Here is a 25,415-nt window from a genome sequence, read left to right on the forward strand (position 1 = left end):
ATACCTTTAAGCATATTCCCCCGCCAGCGTGGCGGGCTGGAAGCCAATAGGAGCTCGTCTCCTATCCCCCCCTTATCTCACAGCATTCTATCACAACTTAATCGCAGCCTCTTCTTCCCACCGAGTGTTTTGCTCGAGGATCCGCCATGGCAGCAGCAGCTATGGTGAAAGTTGGAGCAGCATCGAGCCCGGCAATCGCCCCGCCAAAGTTCTCGCGGCGAGTTCCATCGCCCACTAAGTCAGCCTTCCTGGCGAATCTCAAGCCGCCGGTTGGTCTCTTCGGCAGTGGCAAATGCAGGAGAAGCGCTCTCGTCGTTCGAGCAGCCAGTGACAAGGTAGAAAACTTTCCCTGGATCATCCTTGCGTTGTGTCGATCTGATCTCTCTTCCATCTTCTTCCTGTTCTCCAGTACCAAGTGATCGAGCCTCTAAACGGAGATCCCTTCGTTGGCGGACTGGAAACTCCCGTCACTTCCAGTCCCCTCATCGCCTGGTACTTATCCAACCTTCCAGCCTACAGAACTTCCGTGAGCCCGCTGCTACGAGGCATAGAGGTCGGCCTTGCTCACGGCTTCTTCCTCGTCGGTCCCTTTGTAAAAACCGGGCCTCTTCGCAACAGTGAAGTTGCCGGAGAGGCTGGCGCGCTCGCGGCAGCCGGGCTCGTTGCCATCCTCTCGGTCTGCCTCACCATCTACGGCATCGCAACGTTTAAGGAGGGAGCAGCATCAACAGCACCAACGCTTACACTGACCGGACGTAAGAAGGAGGCCGATAAGCTCCAGACCGCCGAGGGATGGGCCAGCTTTTCCGGGGGCTGGTTCTTTGGAGGTCTCTCCGGCGTTGCATGGGCTTACATCTGCTTGTACGTGTTCAAGATCCCCTACCCGGTGTAAAAACTTGTCCTTTCAAACATCTTGCGCTTCATGGATTCACTCTCTTTCGTTCCGGTATCCTTGGAGACCTGTACAGGGAAACTGAAGCAACGTTTCCCACTGATCAGGTGATGTGCATTTGGAAAAAAAACAAGAGATACCTGATTATTGTAGCATATCGTGTTTCTCGAAGAACTTGAGAATCGCAGGGAACACCTCCGTTTTTGCCTGTAGAGGAACTTTAGAGAACAAAATCCATTACTGATAGTGCTGCCGTTTACCGTTCGAGAGACGAGCAGATCATAGTGACCATAATGCCGATTATGCTGCCCTCCAAAAACCTCGTATTTACCTCGTTCCGTAGGTAAAGTGCATACAGTATCTAGAAGAATGCGAACCTGTCATGCCAGTTCAAAGAAAATCCAGAGTACGTTACCGATAACAGCCGAGGGAGGGCAAATCAGATCCGCATCCCCAGCAATTGCGTAAACTGGGACTTCGGACTTCGATAACAAGTTTTTGTACGTAACATTTCCATCGCGACTCTTAAGACCACCGCGTTGAAAAGCTGTTCTTAGCTGCAAAAGAAGCTTTGCAGGAACCGTGCCTGAAAGGAAACCATCATCACCGACAGAATTTGAAGTGCGCACGCACTTACAAAAATTATTGTAAACCAGTTTTTTGTAGAGGTCCGGATCCATCATTCCGCTAGCCGAAACATTATATCCAAGCCATGCCAGTGCATACGGAGGTCGACACACTAGAGGATACACTGCCTGCATTATGGCTCCAAGAGGCACAACTGGGACGTTGAGCACTTGCGCTGGATCAGCCTGCACATCGAAAAACCAGAAAGAACAAAGAAAAACCTTAGCAATAGAGTTGCGACAACCTTGTCTTACCAACGGCAGAAGCATGTGAAGCGAGGAGTTCGAAGCACTGTAGTCGAGCGATGAAGCTAAAGTGACCGCTGCAGCAATGCCAGAATCCTTTCCTGGGAAGAACTACATATTCAAACGATGTCCTACAATTCAAACTTCATACCTTTACTCGCCAAGAGTGCATAGAGAATTATGCCTCCCATGGAATGCCCAACTCCAAGCAGCTTTCCATCCTTCGGATTACATTTGTTTCGGACGTACTCGATCTGCAAAAATCCGGAGTCATCACGTAGTCAATCAAACAGCTTCCTACCGCAGCTGGGACGTCTTCTTCGAGGTAGTGATCAAAATCCCAATCATATTTCACAATAAGGTCCAGGAACTTTTGAAATTCGTCCACTGTTGAAGTGAGCCGCGACTGTAAGTCTCTCACGCGAGAAACTGAGACCTGTGTCTCCTCCAGAAGTCTAGTGAGCCTGTTACTTAGATCGATGAGCTGAGAAGTAAATGCCGCATTCTTCCTTTCCTCCAACAGTTTCACCAGCCTATCCTTTATCTCCTGATATCGGTGCGAGAGTTGAGCATCCTCTAAAATGGAAGATAGCTGCTCTGCAAGTCGCGCCGAGAGAACACGCGATTGCCCTTCATTCACTACCGCTCGTAGCTTTTCCGCAAGCTCCACAACGGTGCTAGATAGCTGTGATGCCGTCTTTGTGATCTCCCAAGAAGGACTTGACTCTTCGCTAGTGCCAGTTACGCCACCATTTTCTTTCTTGCCTCGTGCTTTCTCCTCCTCCTTTATCGTCGCAGCAACAGCCTCTATCTCTGGCTCGAGCTTACTCACAGAGGAAGCTAATTGTTCCACGTCTTGCAAGTTGAAAACCTCCGCCCCTTCAGTGCTTTGTGTGTATCTAGCTACTTTTTTGGGATCACTAGTCTTGAGTTGTTCTTCCTCTTCTTCGTTTTTACTCAACCCGGCAGCTCTCATTTCCAAGATCCACGTATCGAAACCATTGGAACTCATGTAACGAGCAAAAGAAACCTGTGTAGCAAATTGGTGAGAAGAACGATCGATCAGAACTGGAAGTTCACTCACGCTGGGGTCTAGATCGAATCCAAGCGCGTTTGTTGCGACACCAGACAGAAGCAAAAGCGGGTGATTCCTCGCGGGCGCCTGCGAGAAAAAGAGAAACAAAGAAAAAGCTATCGCTCGATTCTTCCAGGTAAATTTTGGAGGCTTACCGATCGAACAGGGAGATATCTCCACAATGCGAGCTTCCACTTGCCACCGGCCACACTGACGTAGTGAAGCTCGTCCCCTGTGCACGTATCGGGCTTCTCCTTCAAGAATTCCACCATTTCCGGCGAGGTAACCTTCCCATCGCTCTCTTTCACCGCTCCATCGCTCTGGCTGCACTGTGCCGAGCTCGAATTCTTAGTCGGTGACGCAAAGAATCGCAATCCCTCCGCCGCCCGAGCGCGCGCGGCGATCGAGAGCGCCGGTAGGCTCCTCGGTCGCAGAGCGATCGCAGCCCCGGAGAATCGCAGCATCATTCCCAATGACCTAGAAATCTCCCAGCTCTTGAATTCCCCGGCTCTGTCAAAGCTCTAGAATCTCCCGTGATCGTTTATAAAGGTAAGCCCTAAATGTAAATAGTAAATAGGTAAATAGGAAAAATGATGAGGTAATGGGACGAGGTAACTTTCACCTCGTTTGTCAGAATTTCTTTGGGTAGAAAACCATGTTCTGCAAAGAAAAGAATTTTCCAAGTGAGAAACAAAGGAAAGACGCACGCAGATACTAAACTCACAGTAAAAATTGATCCATCAAACAAAACCATAGCGATGTTCTGCCAAAGCGAAGAACACGAGAGAAGTTAACGCGAGCTTTGCGAAGAACAAAGACGAGAGCTCGGAGCTTACAGTGTAAATGGCCAGCTTCGATCAATCCAAGCTCCACATCCTGCGAGGCCGTCCACCCCGGCTCATACGCCTCGAGGAACGCTTGCTTGGCCTTGTTTGGAAGATCGTGAGGATGAACCAGCGGCACGCCGCGCGGCCATCCCAGCTCCTCCCGGAGGCTGGAGCACGGACTGTCCAGCGTCGTGAGATGGTTCTCCTCGCAGTCCTTGAGGTTGCAGAACCGGATCTTCAAGTTCTTCCCCTCGGCAATCTCCTGGACCCTCTCCTTGAGCACCCTCTGCGCTTCCAGCCTCAAGCGCTTCGATGGCGCCAGCGGCTTGCCCCGAGAAACCTGCTTTCTTCTCTTGAGCGGCTTCATCGGACCTGGAAAGACAAAGATCAAAGAGAGTTCTTTCTCCCAGCTCGAGAAAAGAAGAACCTTCTTGCTGCGACGGAAACGAGAAGGCCTGCCGCATGCCGATAAGCTGGTCGATGGAGTGCGACCGCTGCATGAAGTCGTGCACCGTGACGGACTGCTGGAACGGGCTGGATCCGGCGACTCCTCCCGACGTCGTCAAGCAGTGGAGCAATCCCGTGGCCTTGGGCATGAGCTTGAAAGCCGTGGAGCACCTCCCATACAAGTGCATATGTGATGAAGAACTCCCGGCCTCGGTCCGGAAGAACGCTGGAGTTACGTGACCCCCGGTGGCCTGGTACAGCGAGAGTCCGCAGAACAAAACCACGTCCTGGGGGCCGAGACCACCGTCAGCTAAGTGCCACCGCCCATGCATGTCACGAATCTCCAGCCCGTGCTTGTCCGACTTCATCAGCGTCACCAATCCTTTATCGGCGTTCTGGTCGTGTCCGTCGTAGATGGGCGCCAGATCCATGGCACCCGGGTGCTGCAAGCCGGGCCTTCCATGGCAGGACACCGAGAGAACCGAGCTGGAGACCTCTCCGTTCTTGAGAGGGATGTTGTCTAGGAACTCCGTGAAGGAGAAGCTCCGGAGCTCCAGAACCCAAGCTATGGCCTCGAGGATGTGCCGCGAGGCCGTGCCGAGGGTGACGAAGAGCTCCGGAAGTCCTGTGGGTGGAAGCTCGGCGGTGGAGTCCGGCGTCCCTGGCCGATAGTCGAAAACTTCTTTGGCGAAGTGTGGATCCGAGTAGTAGCCGGCTGTGCGGTGCCAGTTCTGTGAATCCTCCGTGTGGATCGTCTCTGGCCCCGGCGGAGGGCGCTGGTGGAAGAACATCCGGGCGGAGTCGAGCACGCATCGCAGGAGCGTGCCGTCGCTGGCCGAGAGCTGGATCACCGCGAAGCTATATTTCTGGAGAGACTGGAAGAGCAGCACCGCGGCCTGCTTGTAGCAATCGCTCGCCAGGCCGTCCGAGGGGACTAGATCGGCGAGGCGGACACGAGGAACCGGACCCGCCGCCATTGCCGATCAGCCGCCTCCCCGCAGCGCCGGGATTTGCAGCGCGGGCGCGGCATTTGCGATTCTTACCATAGAAATCACGCCGCCACGATCGATCGTCCCGGCGCGCGCTCCCAAAAGCCCTAGAATACTCCAAAGACGTTAGGTCTTTCCTAGAGCTCGAGAGAACACAGAGAGAACTTTCGCTCCTCTCGAATGTGAAGTAAAAGTACAAAAAGAAATGCACTGAAGTGGTAAAAAACAAGTGATCTTTCGAGAACAAAGAGAGAACCTCTCGACTGTGAAGTAAAAGTAAAAACGAAAGAATGTATTTCCACACACTGAAAACGTAAAAAAGAAATGTTTAAAACAAACTCAGATGATCTATCTTCTTCCAGTGATCTTTCCTCCAAGATTTTGGGATGAATCTTTTTTGCGCTCTAGACCGCGGAGGCGACGGTGGGTTTCTGTGTGGCCTCGGACGATGTGGGCGGGAGCTCCACGGTCGGGGCCGACCTCGTTGCGACATAGCCGGGCTCTTTGTAGCCGCCGAGCCTCCGGCTAAAGATGCCCGTGTGGAGCATGAGGAGATAGAAGAGCTGCGTTCCGGCGAGAATTATCGCAATGGATTCGAGCACCCTCTGCAAAGAAGAAAACCAAGTTACTTCGCGCAGCAAAAACTAAGGACTTTCTTGCAAGAATTGATCAAAGAAAGGCAAGCGAAGAAAGACGAGGAAATTTACCACACTCTTGCTGTAGATTCTACCTCTCCTGATGTGCTTGCATGCGATTCTGGTCAGAAAGAAGAAGAAGAAGAAGACTTGTTTTTCATGAATTCACACTTAGTGCGAGCTTACCCGAAAGAAAGAAGTGTGAGAAGCCACGCGATGAGACCAGCCGCTCCAGCCGCTGCAAAGCTATCCGTTCGCCAAGCTGCCAAGTGATGCATCCCCGCGAGCGAGGACGCAACTCCAACAACGCCGGCAATCAACGCGAAGATCACCAGTGTCACCGTGATTCCATTTCCTGAGACAAGGAAAGAAAAAAATCAGTTTTTTTCTTTCTTTTCCTCTTTCGGACGAAGAAGTTTACCTCCCGGCACGAAACCACGCTCAAAGCTATCATTCAGCTTGGCCCCTGCTATGCCGAGAAGGATCATATAGAGGAAGAAGTTAAGGAAAACCAGGGGACAGAGGAGGGCCCGTCGCAAAATCGCTGCCATTTTCGCTGGCTTTCGCAATTTGCTGCTCGGTCTCTCGCGGCCTCGATACAAAGCAAGCACTGGAAAACAGACCAAAACACTTGTCACTAGCCCTCAGCTCTAGGGGCCAAGCAAAGTTTAAATCCTCGAAGAAGCTACTCGGGATTGGCCACCAAGAACATATATAAGCATACAAGCGCTGCTTTTTCTTTTTTTTTGGTTTAAGACCGTTCTACGGGAAGAACTGTGCAAAGAAATGGCTTTTTGCTGCTAATCTCGAGTAAGATTCGCCGGATAATGCAATCGTGAGTAACAAACCAGCGAGCTTAGACATTAATGGTCGTTTAACGGGCAAAAAAATAAAACACTCACACACACAGACACACACAACAGACGAAGGATATCCTTGGGAATCTCTCAAGAACAATATAGCATCCTCTACACCAAGAACACTACCGAAAAGCTATGTAAAGCGAGAAAAATTTAAGTGCGCGTACCTTTCTTCGCTCCTGGATTGTTTATCCATCCATCGATCCATTGATCCATCCATCGATCCTTGCTGGAGAAAAAGGAAGAAGAGATCTCCACCTAGAAGAATTTTTTCTTTCCGGAAACCAAACCTCGAGTCAGCTGATCAGACGATTCAAAAGGCGCTTTACTCCCTTTTGCGCCATTCTTCGCGACGACTGAGCTGATCCAGCGCTTTGACGCTCGCATCACACCGCATTAGAGTGATGCGATGGAGCCTTCCATGTCGCAATCCTAGGGTTTAACGACTAACGGGGTTTTTGTTTTAGGGTTCTTCGCGGGGGAATGGAGGAGGAGCGCCTTGAGCGCTTCTCGCGCTGGTCCCAGGTGAGGTATTTCGACCTTTCCTCGGCAATGCAGCTGATCGATCGCTGCCAGGAGCACGGAATCCAGTTCCGCGGCTGCGCGATCAAACGCGTCAGCGATGCCGAGGGATTTGGGCTTTACACTCAAAACGATAGCGCGAGAGGTGATTTTCTCTCTTTCTGTGCTCCTCTCAGCACGGATTTTGCAGATGTTCTCGTAGTAACGCCGCTCGATCTGGCACTCACACCCGTGACAATTGTGAAAGATCCAGTCCTGGGAAATGTATACCGGGAGATGCTCGGCAATGAGATTGACGATCGCTTGCTGGTAATGATTTTCCTGATCATAGAGCGTGCACGAGGGAGAGCCTCGTTCTGGGCACCGTATCCTTTGTTTTTTTTTTCCTGTGTTCTTCCTTTGGTGCCGCAGGGAAGGGAAAGAGAGAAATCCTTACATTGTGTGTAGATATCTTGAAATGCTGCCATCCGGCTTTGGTACTCCGCTCTGGTTCGAAGACGAAGAACTCATGGAGCTGGACGGTACAACACTGTTCGAGGCCACCAAAGCCCAGGTGTTTTTTCCTTCTACTTTTGTAAGCACTTGTAGTGGATACTGAGGTCATGTTTTCCACAGCTTAAGTCCTTGAGGAGACTGTTTCTAAAGGTGAAAGAATGTACTGAAGCAGCGATGTCTTCCATCGGTCTACATAGGTACCTTGTGTTGTCAACTTTTTCTAGTGTCCTTATATCTGTTTCGTCCGGATGATAGGGAGCTTGAATTCCAGGAATTTCTATGGTATGTATTTACATTTTTTTCTGAATTGTGTAGATTGTTTCTAACGATCTTTTGAACAGGGCCAATTGTATTTTCTGGACAAGGGCACTGAACATCCCGTGTCCGGCATCGTTTGTTACCTCATCATCACCGGAAGTTGCAAAGGACGACGGCAACAGGTTAGTGTAGGTTCTTATCCGCGTTCTAGGATTTATGTTCTTCCTCATCCTTTTATTTCTTGCAGTTCAAAAGATGTAAGCACGATTTGGATTGAAGGTCTCGTCCCGGGAATTGACTTCTGCAACCATAGTAATAAATTGCTCTTGTTTCTTTCTTTTGATGACTGAACTTGTGTTATGGCTAGCACGCAGAGCATCTGGGCTTTGGGAAATCGATGGGAGTGACGGTTCTACGTCAGGAGTTCCTCACTCAATGTACCTGATAGCTGGTACATTGTAGGTAGCTGGAACTAGTCATAACAGCTGGGCGTTCCAGGTTTAGATGTGGTTTTCCCACCCGGCTCAGAAGTTCTTATCAACTACGGAGACAAAGGGAATGAGGTAACGCGTTAGGCTGGCTGGTGCTACTGATCACGAAACCGGTTTCACAGGAACTACTTTTCCTGTATGGCTTTGTGGAAGAGGACAATTCCAACGATTATGTGATGGTACGTAATGTGTGACATTGAAAAGGATGTATGCTTTGATGCACCTTTTGTTAGGTCCACTTTCCAAAGATGTTTCTGGATGAAGACAACACTATGGATTTTAAATTGCAGCTACTTCGTGAACTGGTAAGATTTAAAATGTCAGATTTGAACTGGAACCTTTGTTTATTGTTCAGGACCTCTCATTGAAATGGCTTTTACCATCGTCACTACTGGCGAGTGGTTTTCTTCGGAAGAATCCAGATGACAAAGCAACCAGGACACATCCAGGATTTAGTTGGAGTGGACACCGCAAAGCACCGTCGTACTTAGATTGTTTAGTCTTCCCAGAAGACATGGTGTTATCATTAAGGGTGCTGTCTATGCCAGAAACTGCTTTGCACGGCGTTGCCAACCTTCTTGAGCAGGTAAATCCAAATTGAGTTTCCGAGATTGATTTGCTTCACAAATGAGTCTTGGTTTTGCTAAACAACAGATTTCTCACGTTCCTTCGAAAGACGACATCCAGGCAGCGGTATGGGAGGTTTGTGGAGACGCCGAGGCATTAACTTTGCTGGTGACAATACTCTCTGCCAAGTAAGATATATCAGTGTTTGCGGAATTGAAATGACTTTGGTATCAGAATGGCCGACCTTGTTCGAGGAACTGGACCCGAGTCACGAGACGAGGAGCTTCTGGAACGAGACAGGCGTTGCAAGGAGCAGGGCACTGTCGATGACACAGGCTTTCTCTCGCAGAACCATCGAGCCTGTGTAATTTACAGAAAGAGTCAGAAGCGCTTGGTAAGCAGTTTCTTACAGGAAGCTAAACTTGCCTTGGAAGCCTGCCTGGCAGAAAGAATAGAGACTTGACTTCAGATTTAAACGCTCACAGAACAGGGTTGAAAGCCACCAGTTATGGTCCACTCCACTCGCAGACAAGCTCGTCTATCATTGTCCGCAGAATGCTGCTCTCAACGTCCTCGGCAATCAGCTTCACTTGCCCGTTCCAATCCATCCACTTTCCAGCACCAACACTCATGTCCTTCTCAACGAGCTCATCAGTTGACAGCGTTTCCATCGACTTCCAGTCACTTATTTGTTGCTGAACCTCTGCACCAACCTGTGGCATCCCGACTCCAGCCAACCTCACCGATCCTACGCCTAAGTACCAGCTTTTACAGCAGCCGAATCTTGATCTCACTGCCTCCTCTACGCAGTCGAAGAGCAACTTGCGAGCTTGCAGCGAGCCTCGTCCATGAGATTTGGCAGTCATCGTCGTCTCTATGATGCTGAAAACCCGGGAAGCGACTGGACTATCTTGGCTAAGCCACCTTCTAGTTGCTGCTACGGCTGCTGGCGAGCTCAGCATCTTCTCCTCCTGGTCACATAAAAGCTGACTCGTCCTAAGAACGTCGTCGATGTAGGCTGCCTCTTCCTCGAAAGAGTGCCTGCTACTGGCGGTGGAGTCGCTTATTCCGATGGAAGAGAGGTCGATGCAGCGGATTCGTGATATGTCCAGGATGGCGCTGAGAATGCTGTCACTGCCCGTGGAACTGGTACGTAGCTTAGCATCTGGACCAACTTTTTTAGCTCCTAAACTTACAAACTCGATTGCTCTTACCAGGTGAGTCTTCGCCACCACTGTCCAACGGGGACGAGTGCATCTCGTCGACAAACGGTGGCTCGAGCACCGAAACTGGACTGGGCTGTCCACCCTCCGATCGAGATGACCGGCTGCACTCATAGTTCCCGCAATTCGAGTTTGTCGGAGAGCTCCCGCTTCCTTCCGACCGAGCCACGCTGCTACTATCGTCCGAGAGCAGCTCCTCACAAAACTGTCGTGGAGCAATCAAGCACAAAGTCAGGCCGGAAGAACACGAGGAAAGAGAAAACAACAAGAGCCAAAACACTCACCCGGGGAGGAGTAACACCAGCGCAAGAAGACGATGCCACCGAGGACAAAGAAATATCATCAGCTCGGCCTTGTCTCGAGCTCATCGAAGAAGCAGAGGCTTTCCCCCCAACGGATTGAAAGCTCCGCGCAGCTTGCTTGGTGGTTCCAGCGCCGATGTTCCGTGATCTTCTCAGCAATGCGCGCATTAAAGACGACGATGCCTCACTTTTGCTCGGCCTCGCCGTGCCACTCGTCGCACTCGTGCTGCTGTGATCCTTGCCACTTCCGTCGCTGCTGCTGGTACGCTTCGTCCTCGTCCTGTTACTTTCTTTCTCTTTTCCCCTCTGATTCCCAAACAGCCTGTTTGTGGTGTAGCTCAGGATTCCATGGCTGCTACTGGTGGAGTTCTTCATTGTGACCAACTTTGCAGTGCGAGAAAACGACGCTCTCTGGGGTAAGTGGTCCTCTTCCCTTTCATTGCTGCTCTTGATGATGAGCTGATCGGACTCTCGTTGCTTTTGTTGCTTGTGCAGCCTCCGAATTTCAGACCATCCCAATCCTCCACCACCTTCGTGCTGCTGCTGGAGTCCCAAGTCCGACTTACTCCGAACCAAGTTTCCACCATCGCTGACCTTGTTCTTCGTCGACTTTGACACCGATGATGACGACGAAGAGTTCGAGCTCGAGCGATCGCTGCTGGAGCTGAAACCACCGAACCTTTGCCGGATGCTCTCGGAAATCTTGGCCAGCCTTCTGGAAGTTGACGACGACGACGAGCCGAGAGTTGGCTCGGATGAGCTCCGGTTTAGCGACAACTTCCTCCGGCTCGAGGGCTTCTTGTCCGCGGTGCCCGTGTCCAAATTCTGGTGCTGCGGTGGACGATGATCATCGGTCGCCAAGATCTTCACGGCAACCTCCGCTACCAGGCCACGCTTCTTCTTTGACGGGCTCTTGATCGGTGAGACCTTGCTACCACCGCTCTTTTGCTCCTCCTTTTTCTTCTTCGATTTCTCCTCTTCTTCCTGTTCGTGTTCCACCGCTGGAACCCGAGTCCTCCTCATCAGTCCTGCAAATTTCTCCACCAGCGATGGTCCTTTCCTCCCGTTCTGCCGCTGGTGATCCTCCTCCAAGCTACGATACTGATCCTCTTCCTCTCGCAGGAGCTCGCGGAGTAGCAGCGGCTCTTTGATCCTCAGGAGCTCCTGGAGCTGGAGCTGCTGCCTCTCTCCTCCTCCTCCATTCTCGCGGAGGATCATCACTGGCGGCGAGCGACCATCGCTACCACTACTGCTACTTACTGCTGAGAGATCCTTGATTTTGGCGCCCACTGGCAGCGAATCCAAGCCCATCAGCCTCGCCACCACATTGGGCCCGTGGATCGCCGCGTCATCGAAGCTAGAATTCAGAGATTCTTCCTCTGGAGCTCCCTGATCACAAAACGAAAAGGTCCTGTCACTCAAATGGGAATGGAATAAAAAGAGGGGTCTTTACCAAAAGTAGCTTCCTGCGAGCTTGGCCATCGCTGCTACTGTGTCTCCTCGCCGATTTCTCTACGAAAACGAGGATCAATCCATCGCTGCCAAGCAAAAAAATTCGATTTTTGTGTGTCCATACCTTCTCTATTCGCTGCGAACAGCCGCCGCGCGTGCTTACTGCTAGCCGCATTGGGTCTTCGTGGGGATTCATCCATCCTCTCTCGAAAGAAAAGAGAGAACAAACTCTCCTGGGAATCGCTAGCTAGCTCGAAGCGCGACGACAACCAAGATTCCAATCGATCGCTCTGGGACCCTCTAGAGCCTGGAGCGCACTGGAGCGATCCAAAGAGCCCGAGTGGGGCATCTATATGATCGGGGGTGCCGGCCCAGAGTAAATGCGATCGCTTCCTCTCTTTTTTTCAAACCGGAAAAAGGCAGCGCGAGAGCGCCAAGAGGAAGAAATCCAAAAAAAAGCGAGGAGGAGATAAAGGCACCAAAGGGAGAAAACAAGAACAAACAACACCAATGAATGATCCCACCCGTGAACCCAGCCTCCGCTCAAAATTCCCAAGAGAAGAAGGGTCGATCGATCGCTGGGAGAGAGGGAGCGAACAAAAACAAGAACTAGCTTTCAAGGGATTTTGCGATTCACGGGACCCGCATTGCCATCGCCCACCAATGGATCGATCGTCGACTCGATCGAGCCCAATAGAATAGAAGAAGATCACACAAAGAGGGAGGAGCCCTCTTCTCGCGAGTGTTCTTCTTCTTCTTCCTTCTTCTTCCTTTTGGGCGGTCTCGTTTGGCTGCTACTAATCAATGTCAATTCTTCGAAACTGCCCAAGCACTGTGGCCCCTGTGATCGATCCCACACTTACCTTGTGTGAAAAAGAGAGGAGGAAAAAAAAAAAATCTCTTCCCATCCCACCTAAAAAACACTCGTCTTGCTTCGCTCACTGCGCGTGTAAGTTCACAGCTCGTAAACTTCGCGTTCTCGACAGGGCGCCAAACCAAACGCATCAAACCCTCAAATGAAAATCCCACTCCCAAAGTGAGAGATTTTTACCCCCCGCACAAATTTACCCGCCAAGGAATATTCTCCTCCCTTGGTCCACGTGGGCGGGTCAAAACGCTGCCAGGTCAGCAGAGTGGCATATACTTTTTTAAATACGCGCAAAATCAATTGATCCGATTTTGGGACGTATGTCTACGAGTAGGTCTACTGTACAGGCTATAGTACTGTAGGGACCCCTGCCTTGTCTTTCCACTGGCACTTGCCTTAAAGAATGTGGCCTTAGCTTTGATCAAATGATTTTTCTATGGTTTGTTGCCTGGGCTATGAAAATCTTTTTGGCTAACGGTATGATAGAACCAACGCATTTAAATCGCGTGGTTTTTATATCTTGTGGTTTGCAAAGATTGGAGGCTGACACAAGAACCCTAAAAGTTGCAGACTCCCAGATTCTTTGTGCCATAGAATCCGCGAAGCCAGCGCGCAGTGGGCATTTACTCGCTTGTCTTATCGAATTTATGTGCAGATTTTAAAAAGGAATTTGCCTCTATTTCTTGCACCGCCACCTTTTCAACGAAGATCAACATCCAACGGGTACAGTCGAGAAAATTCTCCAAGAACGAAGTTAAGTTAAACATTGGTTGCGAAGTTGACAAGCTCTACTCTCGTTGTTTTGTCTTGAATGACAACTCGTGCTAGATCATGGGCCTGAAATTTGATTGTAATTTGGCCCCAAAACCGGGGAACTGAAAAGAACGAAACACTTTCTCTCGATTCAAACAATCCCAGACAAGAACACCAACATTTCAAACTGGCCTTTGAATTTGACAAAAATCTCTCGACAATGTGGTGTGTCGGTGCTTTCTCGGAGATCGATTGATTAGCATTAGTTTGAGAGCAAAGATTTGGACTCAAGCCACAAGACAGCGAAGAACTCTCGTGCTCAAGTTCAAAACCAGACAATCGATAGAAGAAAGCGAATTGTCCCACACATGGAACACCAAGTTGACTGTAATACAAATGTATTTTTGGTATTGTACGTATGTGTATGCTTTTGCGGGAAAAGTAGAATTAAAATAGTCGGGCGGACGGTTTGAATTTGAATCCGTACTTGGCGCCTTCCGGGATTTAGAGCCACGGAAGAAGAATATAATCAAAAGCTCAAGAACAAAAGCATTATATCTTGTGACAGTGAGGATCGATCGTTAGGCTGGCTAACGTACGTTGTTCCAGAGATAAAAATAATTTCCATCTAAAAGCTTTAGAAATGGGGGTGCAAGGTGTCGAACCGAGTACCTCTTGCACTCAAACTACATCCGCTTGACATACTAAATTTCCTACTAATTTGATTAAGAAACTTAGTTCCTACTAATTTAAATTAGAAACTTGATAATAATCTACATTACTAATTTAATAGAGAAACTTAATATTTATCTTTTATTAATTAACTTACATTAGTGGAAAATAAAATAAAATTATGAATTAATCTTTTTACAAAAGTGATGACTATCCATCTCGGTATAAATTCGATAGCAACACGTAAGGAGCAGTCTTCTTCTTGTTCGTGCTCTTCGTTACCATGGCTTCCATCTCTTCCTCCTTCCGGATGAGCGAAGCCACCACTCGCTTCCCGCGCCTCTCATCGCCATGGATCCTACACGCCGCCAGCAGCGCCGTCCACGCCTCCCCACCGCCACCGCCACCCCCGCCCTTGAGCAGCTCCTCCGCCGCCACCAAATGCCCAGCTCTCCCAAGAACATCCACCACCGCGTTCCAGTGATCCTCGCCAGCTCTCACCCCCCAGTCCGCCACCATCCCCGCCAAGTGATCCAGCGCCTCGCCGACGAGCCCGCCATGGTTGCAAGCGTGGAGCAGCGTCAAGAGCGTCACCTCGTCGGGAGAGATCCCCTCCATCTTCATGTCCAGCAGCAAATCCACCCGCTCGCGCTCGCCGCTAGCGCTCGACTGGAGCATCACGTTCCAGGACACCACGTCCCGCTCCGGCATCCCATCAAAAAGCGATTTTGCTGCGCGGAGCTTGCCTCTTTGAGCTGCCGCCACCACCATGACGTTCCAGATTATCATGTCTCGCTCCGGGATCTCCCAGAAGAGCTCCACTGCTCGATCGAAATGCCGGCTTCCAACGTAGCCGAGTAGCATCGAGGCCCAGGAGACAGTGTCGTGCTCGGGCATGAGCCGAGAGAACACCACCTCGGCCTCCTCCACGCAACCGTTCTCGGCGTAGCCGGCCACCATTGTGTTCCAGGACACGATGTTCTTCTCGGGCATCCGCTCAAGCACCGTCCTGGCATCGCCCAAGTTTCCAGTCCGAGCGTACGCCGCCACCATCGAGTTGCCCGAGATGGTATTTCTCACAGGCATTGCCTCGAACAGCGCCCGAGCTCGCTCCAAATCCCCGGGGCGAGCGTAGGCTGCGATCATCGCGTTCCACGACACCAGGTCTCGGAGTGGCATCGCATCAAAAACTGTTTTTGCGCACTCCGCCATCTCGGCCTGCGCGTATCCGACCACCATCGTCGTCCAGGCCACCACGTCCCGCTGCGGCATCTCGTCAAACAGCCTCTTTGCTTCCTCCATCTCGCCTCTTCTTGCGTAGGCCTGGATCAAGGCCGTGAATGACACAACGTTCCTCCTCGGCATCCTCTCGAACACGTCCCTGGCTTGTTCTACGTGACCATCTTGAGCATACGCTTGAACCATCGAGTTCCACGATACTGTGTCCGGTTGAGGCATCCGATCAAACGCGGCCTTTGCTTGGACAAGCTCGCCTCTCTCCACGCTCGACTGGAGCATCACATTCCAGGAGATGGAGTTCCTCTCTTTCATCTTGTCAAACAGCTCCCGGGCCTCCTCCACGCGACCGTGATCCGTGTACGCTGTGATGAGCGCGTTCCAAGTTACCAAGTTCCTGTCCGGCATCCGATCGAAGATGGTCTTCGCGTCTTCCAGGAAACCATGACTGGCGTAAGCGTTCATCATCGTCGTCCATGCGATCGCGTCGGGGCACTGGATTCTCTCGAACAAAGCTCTCGCTTCTTCCAAGTCTCCATTCTCGGCGTAGCCCTGGAGCATCGCCGTAGAGGCCACGACGTTCTCCATCGGCATCCTCTCGAACAAAGCTCTGGCCTCGCCAATCTCTCCTCCAGCAACGTAAGCCCGGATCATCGTCGTCCACGACACCGAGTCTCGCAAGATCATGCTCTCGAAAACCTCTCTCGCCAGATCAAGTTGCCCGTTTCCGGCATATCCCGCCACCATAGCGTTCCACGAAACCACATCCTTGAGCGGTATGCAATCGAAGAGCTTCTTTGCCTCCTCCATTTTTCCAGCCTTTGCATGACCCGTGATCATAGCGTTCCACGCGATCACATTCTTGTGAGGCATCGAATCAAACAGCTCTGTCGCTCGACACAGATCCCCCGCCTTGGCAAATGCGGCAACCACGGTTGTCCACGAGACGATATCCGGTGATGGCATCGCTCTAAACACTTCCATCGCTCTTTCCAAAAGCCCGCTTTTCACGTAGGCCTGGATCATTCCATTCCATGACACTCGATCCTTTCTGGGCATGCTCTGGAACACGCATCTTGCTTGAGCAATATCCCCGTTTCGAGCATATGCCGCAAGGAGGATGTTCCACGACACCAAGTTCCTGTCGCTGATCCGATCGAACACCGCTCGAGCCTCCTCCACGCTGCCGCACTTCCCATACATTTCAATCACAAGATTCCACAGATGCAAGCTTTCTTTCAGGTCCCCGTTCCGTTCTATTCTCGCATGGACTTTCCTCGCTTCGCCCAAGTTCTTCGAGTTGCCGTACAATTTGATGGACCGGACGAGAGAATTAAAATCGCCTTGCGGTGGAATCGCTGGGAATCCCTGGATCATTAATTTTCTACACCATCCCAGATATTACTCGCTCTGGCTTCACAATGGATCGCTAGAATCCAATATTTTCAATTGAGATTGTGTTTTGACTTTATACCTTTGGGTTTATAAATCGCCATTCATACACGAGAGATTGATTTATTCGCAAGCCTTGGCAAGATCTATGGTCCGATCATCCACCTGAAAGGTGGAGTGGTGGACTACATTGTCATCAACTCCATCACGATTTGGAGTTTGCGTATCGCCCAGCTAGTAAGTTTGGCTATGGTTTCAAAGACATCAAATCACGAGCAGGCACTTGATGAGCAACACGAGGCTGGATGGTTTTGCGGGGATCTACGAAATGGAGATGGCGAAATCAATCAAAGCCATTCAAAGCTCTGGCGATCATGCTCGCGTCAACCTGACCGATGCAGTCGGCAAATTTATCTCGGATGCATTTTGTATGATTCTCTTTGGCAGCACAGAGGAGAGAGTTTTGGATCTGGTAGCCCAAATCGAAAAGCAAACACTCAACGTCAAGTCACAACCTGTCAAGCACTCGGACCTCGTCAACTTACCTTACATCGAAGCAATCTTCAATTAAGTTTTGCGATTCCATCCAGTGGGAGCTCTTGGCGTTCCTCACCACAATCCATCCAAGGTAACAATCGCAGGCTACGACATCCCCAAGCACTGCACCGTTCTCATCCCAAACGGTACTGGACGAGCCCGAGGTGTTTTGCTCGGAGCGTTTCCTGGGCGATCGAGCGAAATCCAACCAAGAGCGCATGATGCCATTCCCGGCATGCCGATAGCTTCCTGCGTGGTTCCTTTTGTGGTTGCAAACTTGCTCCATGCCTTTGATTGGAAGAGTGCAGGCGAGATTGATTTGTCCGAAAAGTCGGGAACTCCCTCACATCCTTGAGAGGCATGCGATCGAAGAGCTTCTTTGCCTCCATGTGATCACTTTTTTTTGAGGCATCTCATCAAACGATCCGATCGAACACCGCTTGGGCCTCCTCCACGCTGCCGCACTTTCCATATACAAGATTCCACAGCTGCAAGCTTTCTTTCAGGTCCCTGTTCCGTTCTACCCTCGCATGGACTTCGCCCAAGTTCTTCGAGTTGTTGTACGATTTGATGGACCGGACGAGAAAATTAAAATCGCCTTCCACTGGAATCGCTGGAATCCTGGATCATTATTTTCTACACCATCCCTTATTATAATCGTTGTAGCAATATTGTGGAAAAGATCAAAATATTTATGAGCATCACATCACATGAATTTATCATGTTACACAATTTTCAACTCACAATCTCAAAAAATCTTAAGAGATCTGTGAGTATCACATCACATCAAAACAATCTCACTTCATCAAGATAAAAAGACATGGTTAACATGAGAAATATGCCTAGAGCCGTACCTCCCATCTCCACCAAAAAATGGACTGTGGACAGAAATGATGACAATCCAAAAATTTAATCAAAACTCACATTGAGTGTGAACACCCCGGCCCTCTCTCAGAACCCACACCTTTGGATTTCTTACCCTTGTTATTACATCCTTTAAACTGGAAGCACAAATTTGAACCCGGTTTATAAAGCTTCTCTCTCGCCAAGAGATTACCATGGTGCTTTTGCTTTGCGGTGCTATGCTTGCTCTATACTTCATCCTTTGCAATGTGAGAACTCTTCGAAGATTACCACCAGGTCCGATCTCTCTGCCAAAAGTTGGATCCATTTTCTCTCTAAGATATCTACTCCATCGCTGTTTCGCAACGCAAGCCTTGGCAAGATCTTTGGCCCGATCATCCACCTGAGAGGTGGAGTGGTGGACTACATTGTCATCAACTCGATCGCCATAGCCAGGGAGGTCTTGATCACTCGCGATTTGGAGTTTGCTTATCCCCCAGCTAGTAAGTTTGGAGAGTACTTCAGCTATGGCCTCAAAGACATTGACTCTTGGTCCAGTCCTGGAAGAACCTTAAGCAAATCACGAACAGGCACTTGATGAGCAACACAAGGCTGGATGGTGTTGCGGGGATCTACGAACTAGAGATGGCAAAATCGATCAAAGCCATTCACAGCTCTGGCAATCATGCTCCCGTCAACCTGACTGATGCAGTCAGCAAGTTTATCTCGGATGCATTTTGTATGATTCTCTTTGGCAGCATAGAGGAGAGAGTTTTGGATCTGGTAGCCCAAATCGAAAAGCAAACACTCAACGTCAAGTCAGAACCTGTCAAGCACTCGGACCTCGTCAACTTACCTTACATTGTCCTCACCACAATCCATCCATCCCCAAGCACTGCATCGATCTCATCTCATACGGCACTGGGACGAGCCCGAGGTGTTTCGCCCGGAGCGTTTCCTGGGCGATCAAGTAAATCCAACTCGGGCATGCCAATAGCTTCCCGTGTGGTTCCTTTTGTGGTTGAAAACTTGCTCCATGCCTTTAATTGGAAGAGTGCAGGCGAGATCAATTTGTCCTAGAAGTCTGAATCTCTCTCGTGTTTCTGGCATATCCTGCCACCATGATGTTCGGCAAAACCATATCCTTGAGAGGCATGCGATTGAAGAGCTTCTTTGCCTCTTCCAGTTTCCAAGCCTTTGCATAACCTGTGATCATAGCATTCCATGTGATCACATTCTTATAAGGCATCGAATGAAACAGCTCCATCGCTCCTGCTTTGGCAAATGCAGCTACCACCCTTGCTCATGAGACTATATCTGGGGATGATATTGCTTTAAACACTTCAAACACTCTTTCAAAAGCCTGTTTTACATGTAGGCCTGGATCATTCCATTCCATGGCACTTGATCCTTCCTGGGCATACTCTGGAAAATGCATCTTGCATGAGCAATTTGATTGAACACAACTTAACACAAACTATGGGAATATTCTAAAAATATTTTATGATTTGGGGATTTTAGGCTAGCTAACCTAGGGTTACCTCATGAATATCTAGTGATAATATGTGATAAAGAGGACAAGACTTTTGATGATGTTGTCAGAAGGCAAAAATAAGGTTATTAAAGAGTCACATGCACTTTCAAAATTTAAATCAATTTAGTATCTATGATTACTGTTAGTACATCAAGCATGTCAAAAATTATTGTATGGTGGAATGGAAGTTATCATTTTGATGTTGTGCAACTAGCAGGTTAGAGTAGCCATAAAATTTGATGCCGCACAACAGAATTAATCTATTTGAGACAAAGAGTCATTTGCTGCTATAAAGGAATAATAATAATAATATGGATTTAGATTATTAGTCTCTCCAATATTTCAATTATTAAAACGATCGTCAAGACCGCCTTACTCTGTTGACAAAAGTTCTTACAAAAGATGTCTTTTAAGACTTAAGATTTGGTATAAGTATGGAGATGACAATAAAGTTGCTCATGCATTATATTTTTATAAATAATTGGACGATAGTTGACAATAAAAGATTTAAATAATAAACATACAACTCAATCTAAACACAACCTAGTATTTTCAAAACACATTTATTTTGATTGGATTGTGTTACCTTTTTAGCACAGGATTTGAAACCAGGACCTTTGGGTTTCACTCTCACCATGGTGCTTTTGTTTTGCGGTGCTATGCTTGCTCTATACTTCATCCTTTGCAATGCGAGAACTCTTACAAGATTACCACCAGGTCCAATCTCTGTGCCAATATTTGGATCCATTTTCTTTCTAAGATATCCACTCCATTGCTGTTTCGCAAGCCTTGGCAAGATCTATGGCCCGATCATCCACCTGAGAGGTGGAGTGGTGGACTACATTGTTATCAACTCGATCACCATAGCCAGGGAGGTCTTGATCACTCACGATTTGGAGTTTGCTTATCGCCCAGCTAGTAAGTTTGGAGAGTACTTCAGCTATGGCTTCAAAGACATTGCTCTTGCTCCATATGGTGAGTCCTGGAAGAACCTCAAGCAAATCACGAGCAGGCACGTGATGAGCAACACGAGGCTGGATGGTGTTGCGTGGATGTACGAACTAGAGATGGCGAAATCTATCAAAGCCATTCATAGCTCTGGCGATCATGCTCCCGTCAACCTGACCGATGCAGTCGGCAAGTTTATCTCGGATGCATTTTGTATGATTCTCTTTGGCAGCACAGAAGTGAGAGTTTTGGATCTGGTAGCCCAAATCGGAAAGCAAGCAATCAACGTGAACATTGGAAACTTGTTCCCAGCGCTGGATTTCCTGGATCTCCACGGAGTAAACAAGACAATGAAGGAAACTCTCATGCCAGAGCTGGAACAATTGCTAACACAAGTGATCGGCGCTCACAAGCAAAACAAGACGAGGATTGAGTCTCAAGGGGAGGAATTCGTCAGCAGAGATCTCACAGACGTGCTATTATCTCTCGAGTCCCTACCAGACATATCAATCGTCGCACTGCTCACTGTAAGTGATACCACGCACTTTTCAGTCTGGAACTTACTCTTTGCACAGGATATACTTGTCGCTGGAGTTGACACGATCAAGTGGACAGCAGTCTGGGCCATGGCCGAAGTTCTAAGAAATTCCAGAGTGATGGAAAACGCACAAGAAGAAGTAAAGAACACGATAGTGAAGTCACAACTTGTCAAGCACTCGGAACTCGTCAACTTACCTTACATCGAAGCAATCTTCAAAGAAGTGTTGCGACTACATCCAGTGGGAGCTCTTGGCGTTCCTCACCACAATCCATCCAAGGCAACACTCGCAGGCTACGACATCCCCAAGCACTGCACCGTTCTCATCAACATCTGGGCGATCGGGCACGACCCACGGCACTGGGACGAGCCCGAGGTGTTTCGCCCGGAGCGTTTCCTGGGCGATCAAGCGAAATCCAACCAAGAACTCATGATGCCATTCTCTGCCGGGAGGAGAACTTGTCCGGGCATACCAATAGCTTCCCGCGTGGTTCCTTTTGTGGTTGCAAGCTTGCTCCATGCGTTTGATTGGAAGAGTGAAGGCGAGATCGATTTGTCCGAGAGGTCGTCTGGAACTCTCTCGTGTATGCCGGCGTCCGAATTGGTGGCATTCGCATCGGCAAGGCTCGAAACGTCTGTCTATGCCTGTTGACACCGAGAACGTTGCCTTTGAAGGTGCTCTCGGCAGGCCATGGTGTTCGAATGATCATAATCACTTCATGTTCTACGAAAATCCCCTCTCTCATCCAAATGCCCGGTCAAGGCAACTGCTGATACTAGCTTCGTCAACTATGCCCAACGCTACTAAGAGAAACCCTTTACAACTTACAACTTAGACACACCCAATTCTAAAACGTTTTCCTTTTCTCAAACCCCACCAGATGCCATCTTTGGGCATATGTTGCAAGTATGATGTTTCACGACGCTAGATAATACCCGAGATCAAACAACGCTGTCACCATTTTTATACATTTCAATTAAAAGGTTGTGAAGAATCAAGCCGCAACTTGAGCATTTGTACAAGGGAGCTAAAAGTCGTCCTGCCCTGCGCTGGCGGTGGCGATGGATCTACCAGACCCCTAACCCTAGTCCCGGGAGTAAATCGAGCTCGCCCATCATAGACATCACTGGGCTTGATGATCGATCGCGTCTCCGGGCTCATTGGCACCTCCCGCCGCCTAAGCCAATCCAAGAGCGCCGAGCCTCGTCCGGGTCGGCGGCCCTGGAATTGGGGATTCTGGATCCCTCGCCGCCGGCGACGAAACGTCTGTCGACAACGTTGTCTTTGAATTGCGCGCTTCATGTTCTACGAAAATCCCATCTCTCATCCAAATGCCCGGGGCGAGCATAGGCTGCGATCATCGCCCGGAGTGGCATCTCATCAAAAACTGTTTTTGCGCACTCCACCATCTCGGCCTGCGAGTATCCGACCACCATCGTCGTCCCCCGCTGCGGCATCCCGTCAAACAGCCCCTTTGCTTCCTCCATCTCGCCTCTTCTTGCGTAAGCCTGGATCAAGGTCGTGAATGACACGACGTTCCTCCTCGGCATCATCTCGAACACGTCCCTGGCTTGTTTTACGTGACCATCTTGAGCATACGCTTGAACCATCGAGTCCCACGATGAGGCATCCGATCAAACGGCCTTCGCTTGGACAAGCTCGCCTCTCTCCACGCTCGACTGGAGCATCACATTCCAGGAGATGGAGTTTCATCTTGTAAAACAGCTCCCGGGCCTCCTCCACGCGACAGTGATCCGCGTACGCTGTGATGAGCGCGTTCCAAGTTTCCAAGTTCCTGTCCGGCATCCGACCAAAGATGGTCTTTGCGTCTTCAAGGAAACCATGACTGGCGTAAGCGTTCATCATCGTCGTCCACGCGATCGCGTCGGGGCATTGGATTTTCTCGAACAAAACTCTCGCTTCTTCCAAGTCTCCATTCTCGGCGTGGCCCTGGAGCATTGCCGTAGAGGCCACGACGTTCTCCATCGGCATCCTCTCGAACAAAGCTCTGGCCTCGGCAATCTCTCCTCCAGCAACGTAAACCCGGATCATCGTCGTCCACGACACCGAGTCTCGCAAGATCATTCTCTCGAAAACCTCTCTCGCCAGATCAAGTTGCCCGTTTCTGGCATATCCCGCCACCATAGCGTTCCACGAAACCACATCCTTGAGCGGTATGCAATCGAAGAGCTTCTTTGCCTTTACATTAATCCAGCCTTTGCATGACCCGTGATCATAGCGCTCCACACGATCACATTCTTGTGAGGCATCGAATTAAACAGCTCTGTCGCTCGACACAGATCCCCCGCCTTGGCAAATGCGGAAACCACGGTTGTCGACGAGACGATATCCGGTGATGGCATCGCTCTAAACACTTCCATCGCTCTTTCCAATTTCACGTAGGCCTGGATCATTCCATTCCATGACACTCGATCCTTTCTGGGCATGCTCTGGAACACGCATCTTGCTTAGGCAATATCCCCGGTTCGGGCATATGCCGCAAGGAGGATGTTCCACGACACCAAGTTCCTGTCGCTGATCCGATCGAACACTGCTCGAACCTCCTCCACGATGCCGCACTTTCCATACATTTCAATCACAAGATTCCACAGATGCAAGCTTTCTTTCAGGTCCTTGTTCCGTTCTATCCTCGCATGGACTTTCCTCGCCTCGCGCAAGTTCTTCGAGTTGCCGATTTGATGGACCGGACGAGAGTATTAAAATCGCCTTGCGGTGGAATCGCCGGGAATCCCTGGATCATTAATTTTCTACACCATCCCAGATATTCCTCGCTCTGGCTTGACAATGGATCATTAGAATCCAATATTTTCAATTGAGATTTTGTTTTGACTTTATACCTTTGGGTTTATAAATCGCCATTCATACACGGGAGATTGATTTATTCCGTGCTTGCTCTACACTTCATCCTTTGCAATGCGAGAACTCTTCGAAGATTACCACCAGGTCCGCTAATTGTTGGATCCATTTTCTCTCTAAGATATCCACTCCATCGCTGTTCCCGATCATCCACCTGAGAGGTGGAGTGGTGGACTACATTGTCATCAACTCGATCGCCATAGTCAGGGAGGTCTTGATCACTCGCGATTTGGAGTTTGCTTATCCCCCAGCTAGTAAGTTTGGAGAGTACTTCAGCTATGGCTTCAAAGACATTGACTCTTGGTCCAGTCCTGGAAGAACCTTAAGCAAATCACGAACAGGCACTTGATGAGCAACACAAGGCTGGATGGTGTTGCGGGGATCTACGAACTAGAGATGGCAAAATCGATCAAAGCCATTCACAGCTCTGGCAATCATGCTCCCGTCAACCTAACTGATGCAGTCAGCAAGTTTATCTCGGATGCATTTTGTATGATTCTCTTTGGCAGCATAGAGGAGAGAGTTTTGGATCTGGTAGCCCAAATCGAAAAGCAAACACTCAACGTCAAGTCAGAACCTGTCAAGCACTCGGACCTCGTCAACTTACCTTACATTGTCCTCACCACAATCCATCCAAGGTAACACTACGACATCCCCAAGCACTGCACCGATCTCATCTCATATGGCACTGGGACGAGCCCGAGGTGTTTCGCCCGGTGCGTTTCCTGGGCGATCAAGTAAATCCAACTCGGGCATGCCCGTGTGGTTCCTTTTGTGGTTGAAAACTTGCTCGCAGGCGAGATCAATTTGTCCTAGAAGTCTGAATCTCTCTCGTGTTCCTGGCATATCCTGCCACCATGACGTTCTGCAAAACCATATCCTTGAGAGGCATGCGATTGAAGAGCTTCTTTGCCTCTTCCAGTTTCCAAGCCTTTGCATAACCTGTGATCATAGCATTCCATGTGATCACATTCTTATAAGGCATCGAATGAAACAGCTCCATCACTCCCGCTTTGGCAAATGCAGCTACCATGGGGATGACATTGCTCTAAACACTTCGAACACTCTTTCAAAAGCCTGTTTTTCATGTAGGTCTTGATCATTCATTCCATGGCACTGGATCTTTCCTGGGCATACTCAGGAACATGCATCTTGCATGAGCAATCTGATCGAACACTACTTAACACAAACTGATTGAACTTTACTTAAGACAAACTAAGGGAATATTTTAAGAATATTCTATGATTTCGGGATTTTAGACTAACCTAATGAATATCATGTTCTTTTAGGGATGGTTTAAGAGTGGGAT

General features: G+C 49.4%; 10 protein-coding genes across 15 annotated transcripts; 4 read left to right on the plus strand and 6 right to left on the minus strand.

Moving 5' to 3' along the window:
• The first annotated feature begins 71 nt into the window (after positions 1-71).
• On the plus strand, positions 72-1,044 carry LOC112351551 (photosystem I reaction center subunit XI, chloroplastic-like). Its single transcript, XM_024689624.1, has 2 exons — positions 72-335; positions 410-1,044. The coding sequence occupies exons 1-2, from the start codon at positions 147-149 to the stop codon at positions 890-892; spliced, it is 672 nt and encodes a 223-aa protein (XP_024545392.1). The 5' UTR covers positions 72-146; the 3' UTR covers positions 893-1,044.
• On the minus strand, positions 1,033-3,330 carry LOC9644797. The gene is made up of 9 exons (XM_024689620.1): positions 2,995-3,330; positions 2,849-2,926; positions 2,066-2,794; positions 1,916-2,018; positions 1,774-1,865; positions 1,530-1,704; positions 1,308-1,478; positions 1,153-1,253; positions 1,033-1,099 (listed from the first exon to the last, which is right to left on the minus strand). Exons 1-9 carry the CDS (start codon positions 3,304-3,306, stop codon positions 1,037-1,039), a joined length of 1,824 nt encoding a protein of 607 aa, XP_024545388.1. The 5' UTR covers positions 3,307-3,330; the 3' UTR covers positions 1,033-1,036.
• Positions 3,331-3,339: 9 nt separating this feature from the next.
• LOC9644798 lies at positions 3,340-5,266 on the minus strand. 3 transcript variants are annotated; one of them, XM_024689621.1, is made up of 4 exons: positions 4,094-5,266; positions 3,564-4,038; positions 3,462-3,499; positions 3,340-3,395 (listed from the first exon to the last, which is right to left on the minus strand). In XM_024689621.1, the coding sequence occupies exons 1-4, from the start codon at positions 5,088-5,090 to the stop codon at positions 3,361-3,363; spliced, it is 1,545 nt and encodes a 514-aa protein (XP_024545389.1). In that variant the 5' UTR covers positions 5,091-5,266; the 3' UTR covers positions 3,340-3,360. The 3 variants fall into 3 exon arrangements, with proteins under 3 accessions (XP_024545389.1, XP_002984668.2, XP_024545390.1); XM_024689622.1 differs by lacking the exon at positions 3,340-3,395 and having other exon boundaries at positions 3,481-3,499; positions 3,564-3,602; positions 3,676-4,038; XM_002984622.2 differs by having other exon boundaries at positions 3,358-3,499.
• A 102-nt stretch (positions 5,267-5,368) lies between these two features.
• On the minus strand, positions 5,369-6,434 carry LOC9644799 (membrane protein PM19L). The gene is made up of 4 exons (XM_002984623.2): positions 6,159-6,434; positions 5,924-6,092; positions 5,810-5,858; positions 5,369-5,707 (listed from the first exon to the last, which is right to left on the minus strand). The coding sequence occupies exons 1-4, from the start codon at positions 6,286-6,288 to the stop codon at positions 5,507-5,509; spliced, it is 549 nt and encodes a 182-aa protein (XP_002984669.1). The 5' UTR covers positions 6,289-6,434; the 3' UTR covers positions 5,369-5,506.
• A 603-nt stretch (positions 6,435-7,037) lies between these two features.
• On the plus strand, positions 7,038-9,406 carry LOC9644800 (histone-lysine N-methyltransferase setd3). Of its 2 annotated transcripts, none has more exons than XM_024689755.1 (15): positions 7,038-7,122; positions 7,174-7,264; positions 7,310-7,484; positions 7,567-7,672; positions 7,735-7,811; positions 7,870-7,896; positions 7,956-8,060; positions 8,120-8,184; positions 8,240-8,323; positions 8,371-8,435; positions 8,486-8,542; positions 8,597-8,668; positions 8,719-8,949; positions 9,018-9,118; positions 9,165-9,406. In XM_024689755.1, the coding sequence occupies exons 1-15, from the start codon at positions 7,081-7,083 to the stop codon at positions 9,391-9,393; spliced, it is 1,527 nt and encodes a 508-aa protein (XP_024545523.1). In that variant the 5' UTR covers positions 7,038-7,080; the 3' UTR covers positions 9,394-9,406. The 2 variants fall into 2 exon arrangements, with proteins under 2 accessions (XP_024545523.1, XP_024545524.1); XM_024689756.1 differs by having other exon boundaries at positions 7,956-8,054.
• On the minus strand, positions 8,951-12,916 carry LOC9644631 (serine-rich adhesin for platelets). 3 transcript variants are annotated; one of them, XR_002994182.1, is made up of 6 exons: positions 12,032-12,916; positions 10,438-11,967; positions 10,145-10,358; positions 9,357-10,095; positions 9,175-9,290; positions 8,951-9,111 (listed from the first exon to the last, which is right to left on the minus strand). XR_002994182.1 is itself a non-coding variant. In XM_024689754.1 (4 exons), exons 2-4 carry the CDS (start codon positions 11,764-11,766, stop codon positions 9,437-9,439), a joined length of 2,202 nt encoding a protein of 733 aa, XP_024545522.1. In that variant the 5' UTR covers positions 11,767-11,967; positions 12,032-12,916; the 3' UTR covers positions 9,309-9,436. The 3 variants fall into 3 exon arrangements, 1 of the variants encoding a protein (XP_024545522.1); XR_002994183.1 differs by lacking the exon at positions 12,032-12,916 and having other exon boundaries at positions 10,438-12,001; XM_024689754.1 differs by lacking the exons at positions 8,951-9,111; positions 9,175-9,290 and having other exon boundaries at positions 9,309-10,095.
• A 1,494-nt stretch (positions 12,917-14,410) lies between these two features.
• Positions 14,411-16,813, minus strand: LOC9644801 (pentatricopeptide repeat-containing protein At2g35030, mitochondrial). The gene is made up of 2 exons (XM_024689683.1): positions 14,646-16,813; positions 14,411-14,558 (listed from the first exon to the last, which is right to left on the minus strand). The coding sequence occupies exons 1-2, from the start codon at positions 16,811-16,813 to the stop codon at positions 14,411-14,413; spliced, it is 2,316 nt and encodes a 771-aa protein (XP_024545451.1).
• Positions 16,814-17,114: 301 nt separating this feature from the next.
• Positions 17,115-17,720, plus strand: LOC112351574 (ent-cassadiene C11-alpha-hydroxylase 1-like). The gene is made up of 2 exons (XM_024689684.1): positions 17,115-17,256; positions 17,419-17,720. The coding sequence occupies exons 1-2, from the start codon at positions 17,115-17,117 to the stop codon at positions 17,718-17,720; spliced, it is 444 nt and encodes a 147-aa protein (XP_024545452.1).
• Positions 17,721-20,377: 2,657 nt separating this feature from the next.
• LOC112351575 (cytochrome P450 750A1-like) lies at positions 20,378-21,880 on the plus strand. Its single transcript, XM_024689685.1, has one exon. The coding sequence runs from the start codon at positions 20,378-20,380 to the stop codon at positions 21,878-21,880; it is 1,503 nt and encodes a 500-aa protein (XP_024545453.1).
• An 810-nt stretch (positions 21,881-22,690) lies between these two features.
• LOC112351576 (pentatricopeptide repeat-containing protein At2g35030, mitochondrial-like) lies at positions 22,691-23,374 on the minus strand. Its single transcript, XM_024689686.1, has one exon. It carries the CDS (start codon positions 23,372-23,374, stop codon positions 22,691-22,693), a length of 684 nt encoding a protein of 227 aa, XP_024545454.1.
• Positions 23,375-25,415: the final 2,041 nt, after the last annotated feature.

This window comes from Selaginella moellendorffii, unplaced genomic scaffold (assembly GCF_000143415.4).
Source record: "Selaginella moellendorffii unplaced genomic scaffold, v1.0 SELMOscaffold_63, whole genome shotgun sequence".
Taxonomy (NCBI): Eukaryota; Viridiplantae; Streptophyta; class Lycopodiopsida; order Selaginellales; family Selaginellaceae; genus Selaginella; species Selaginella moellendorffii.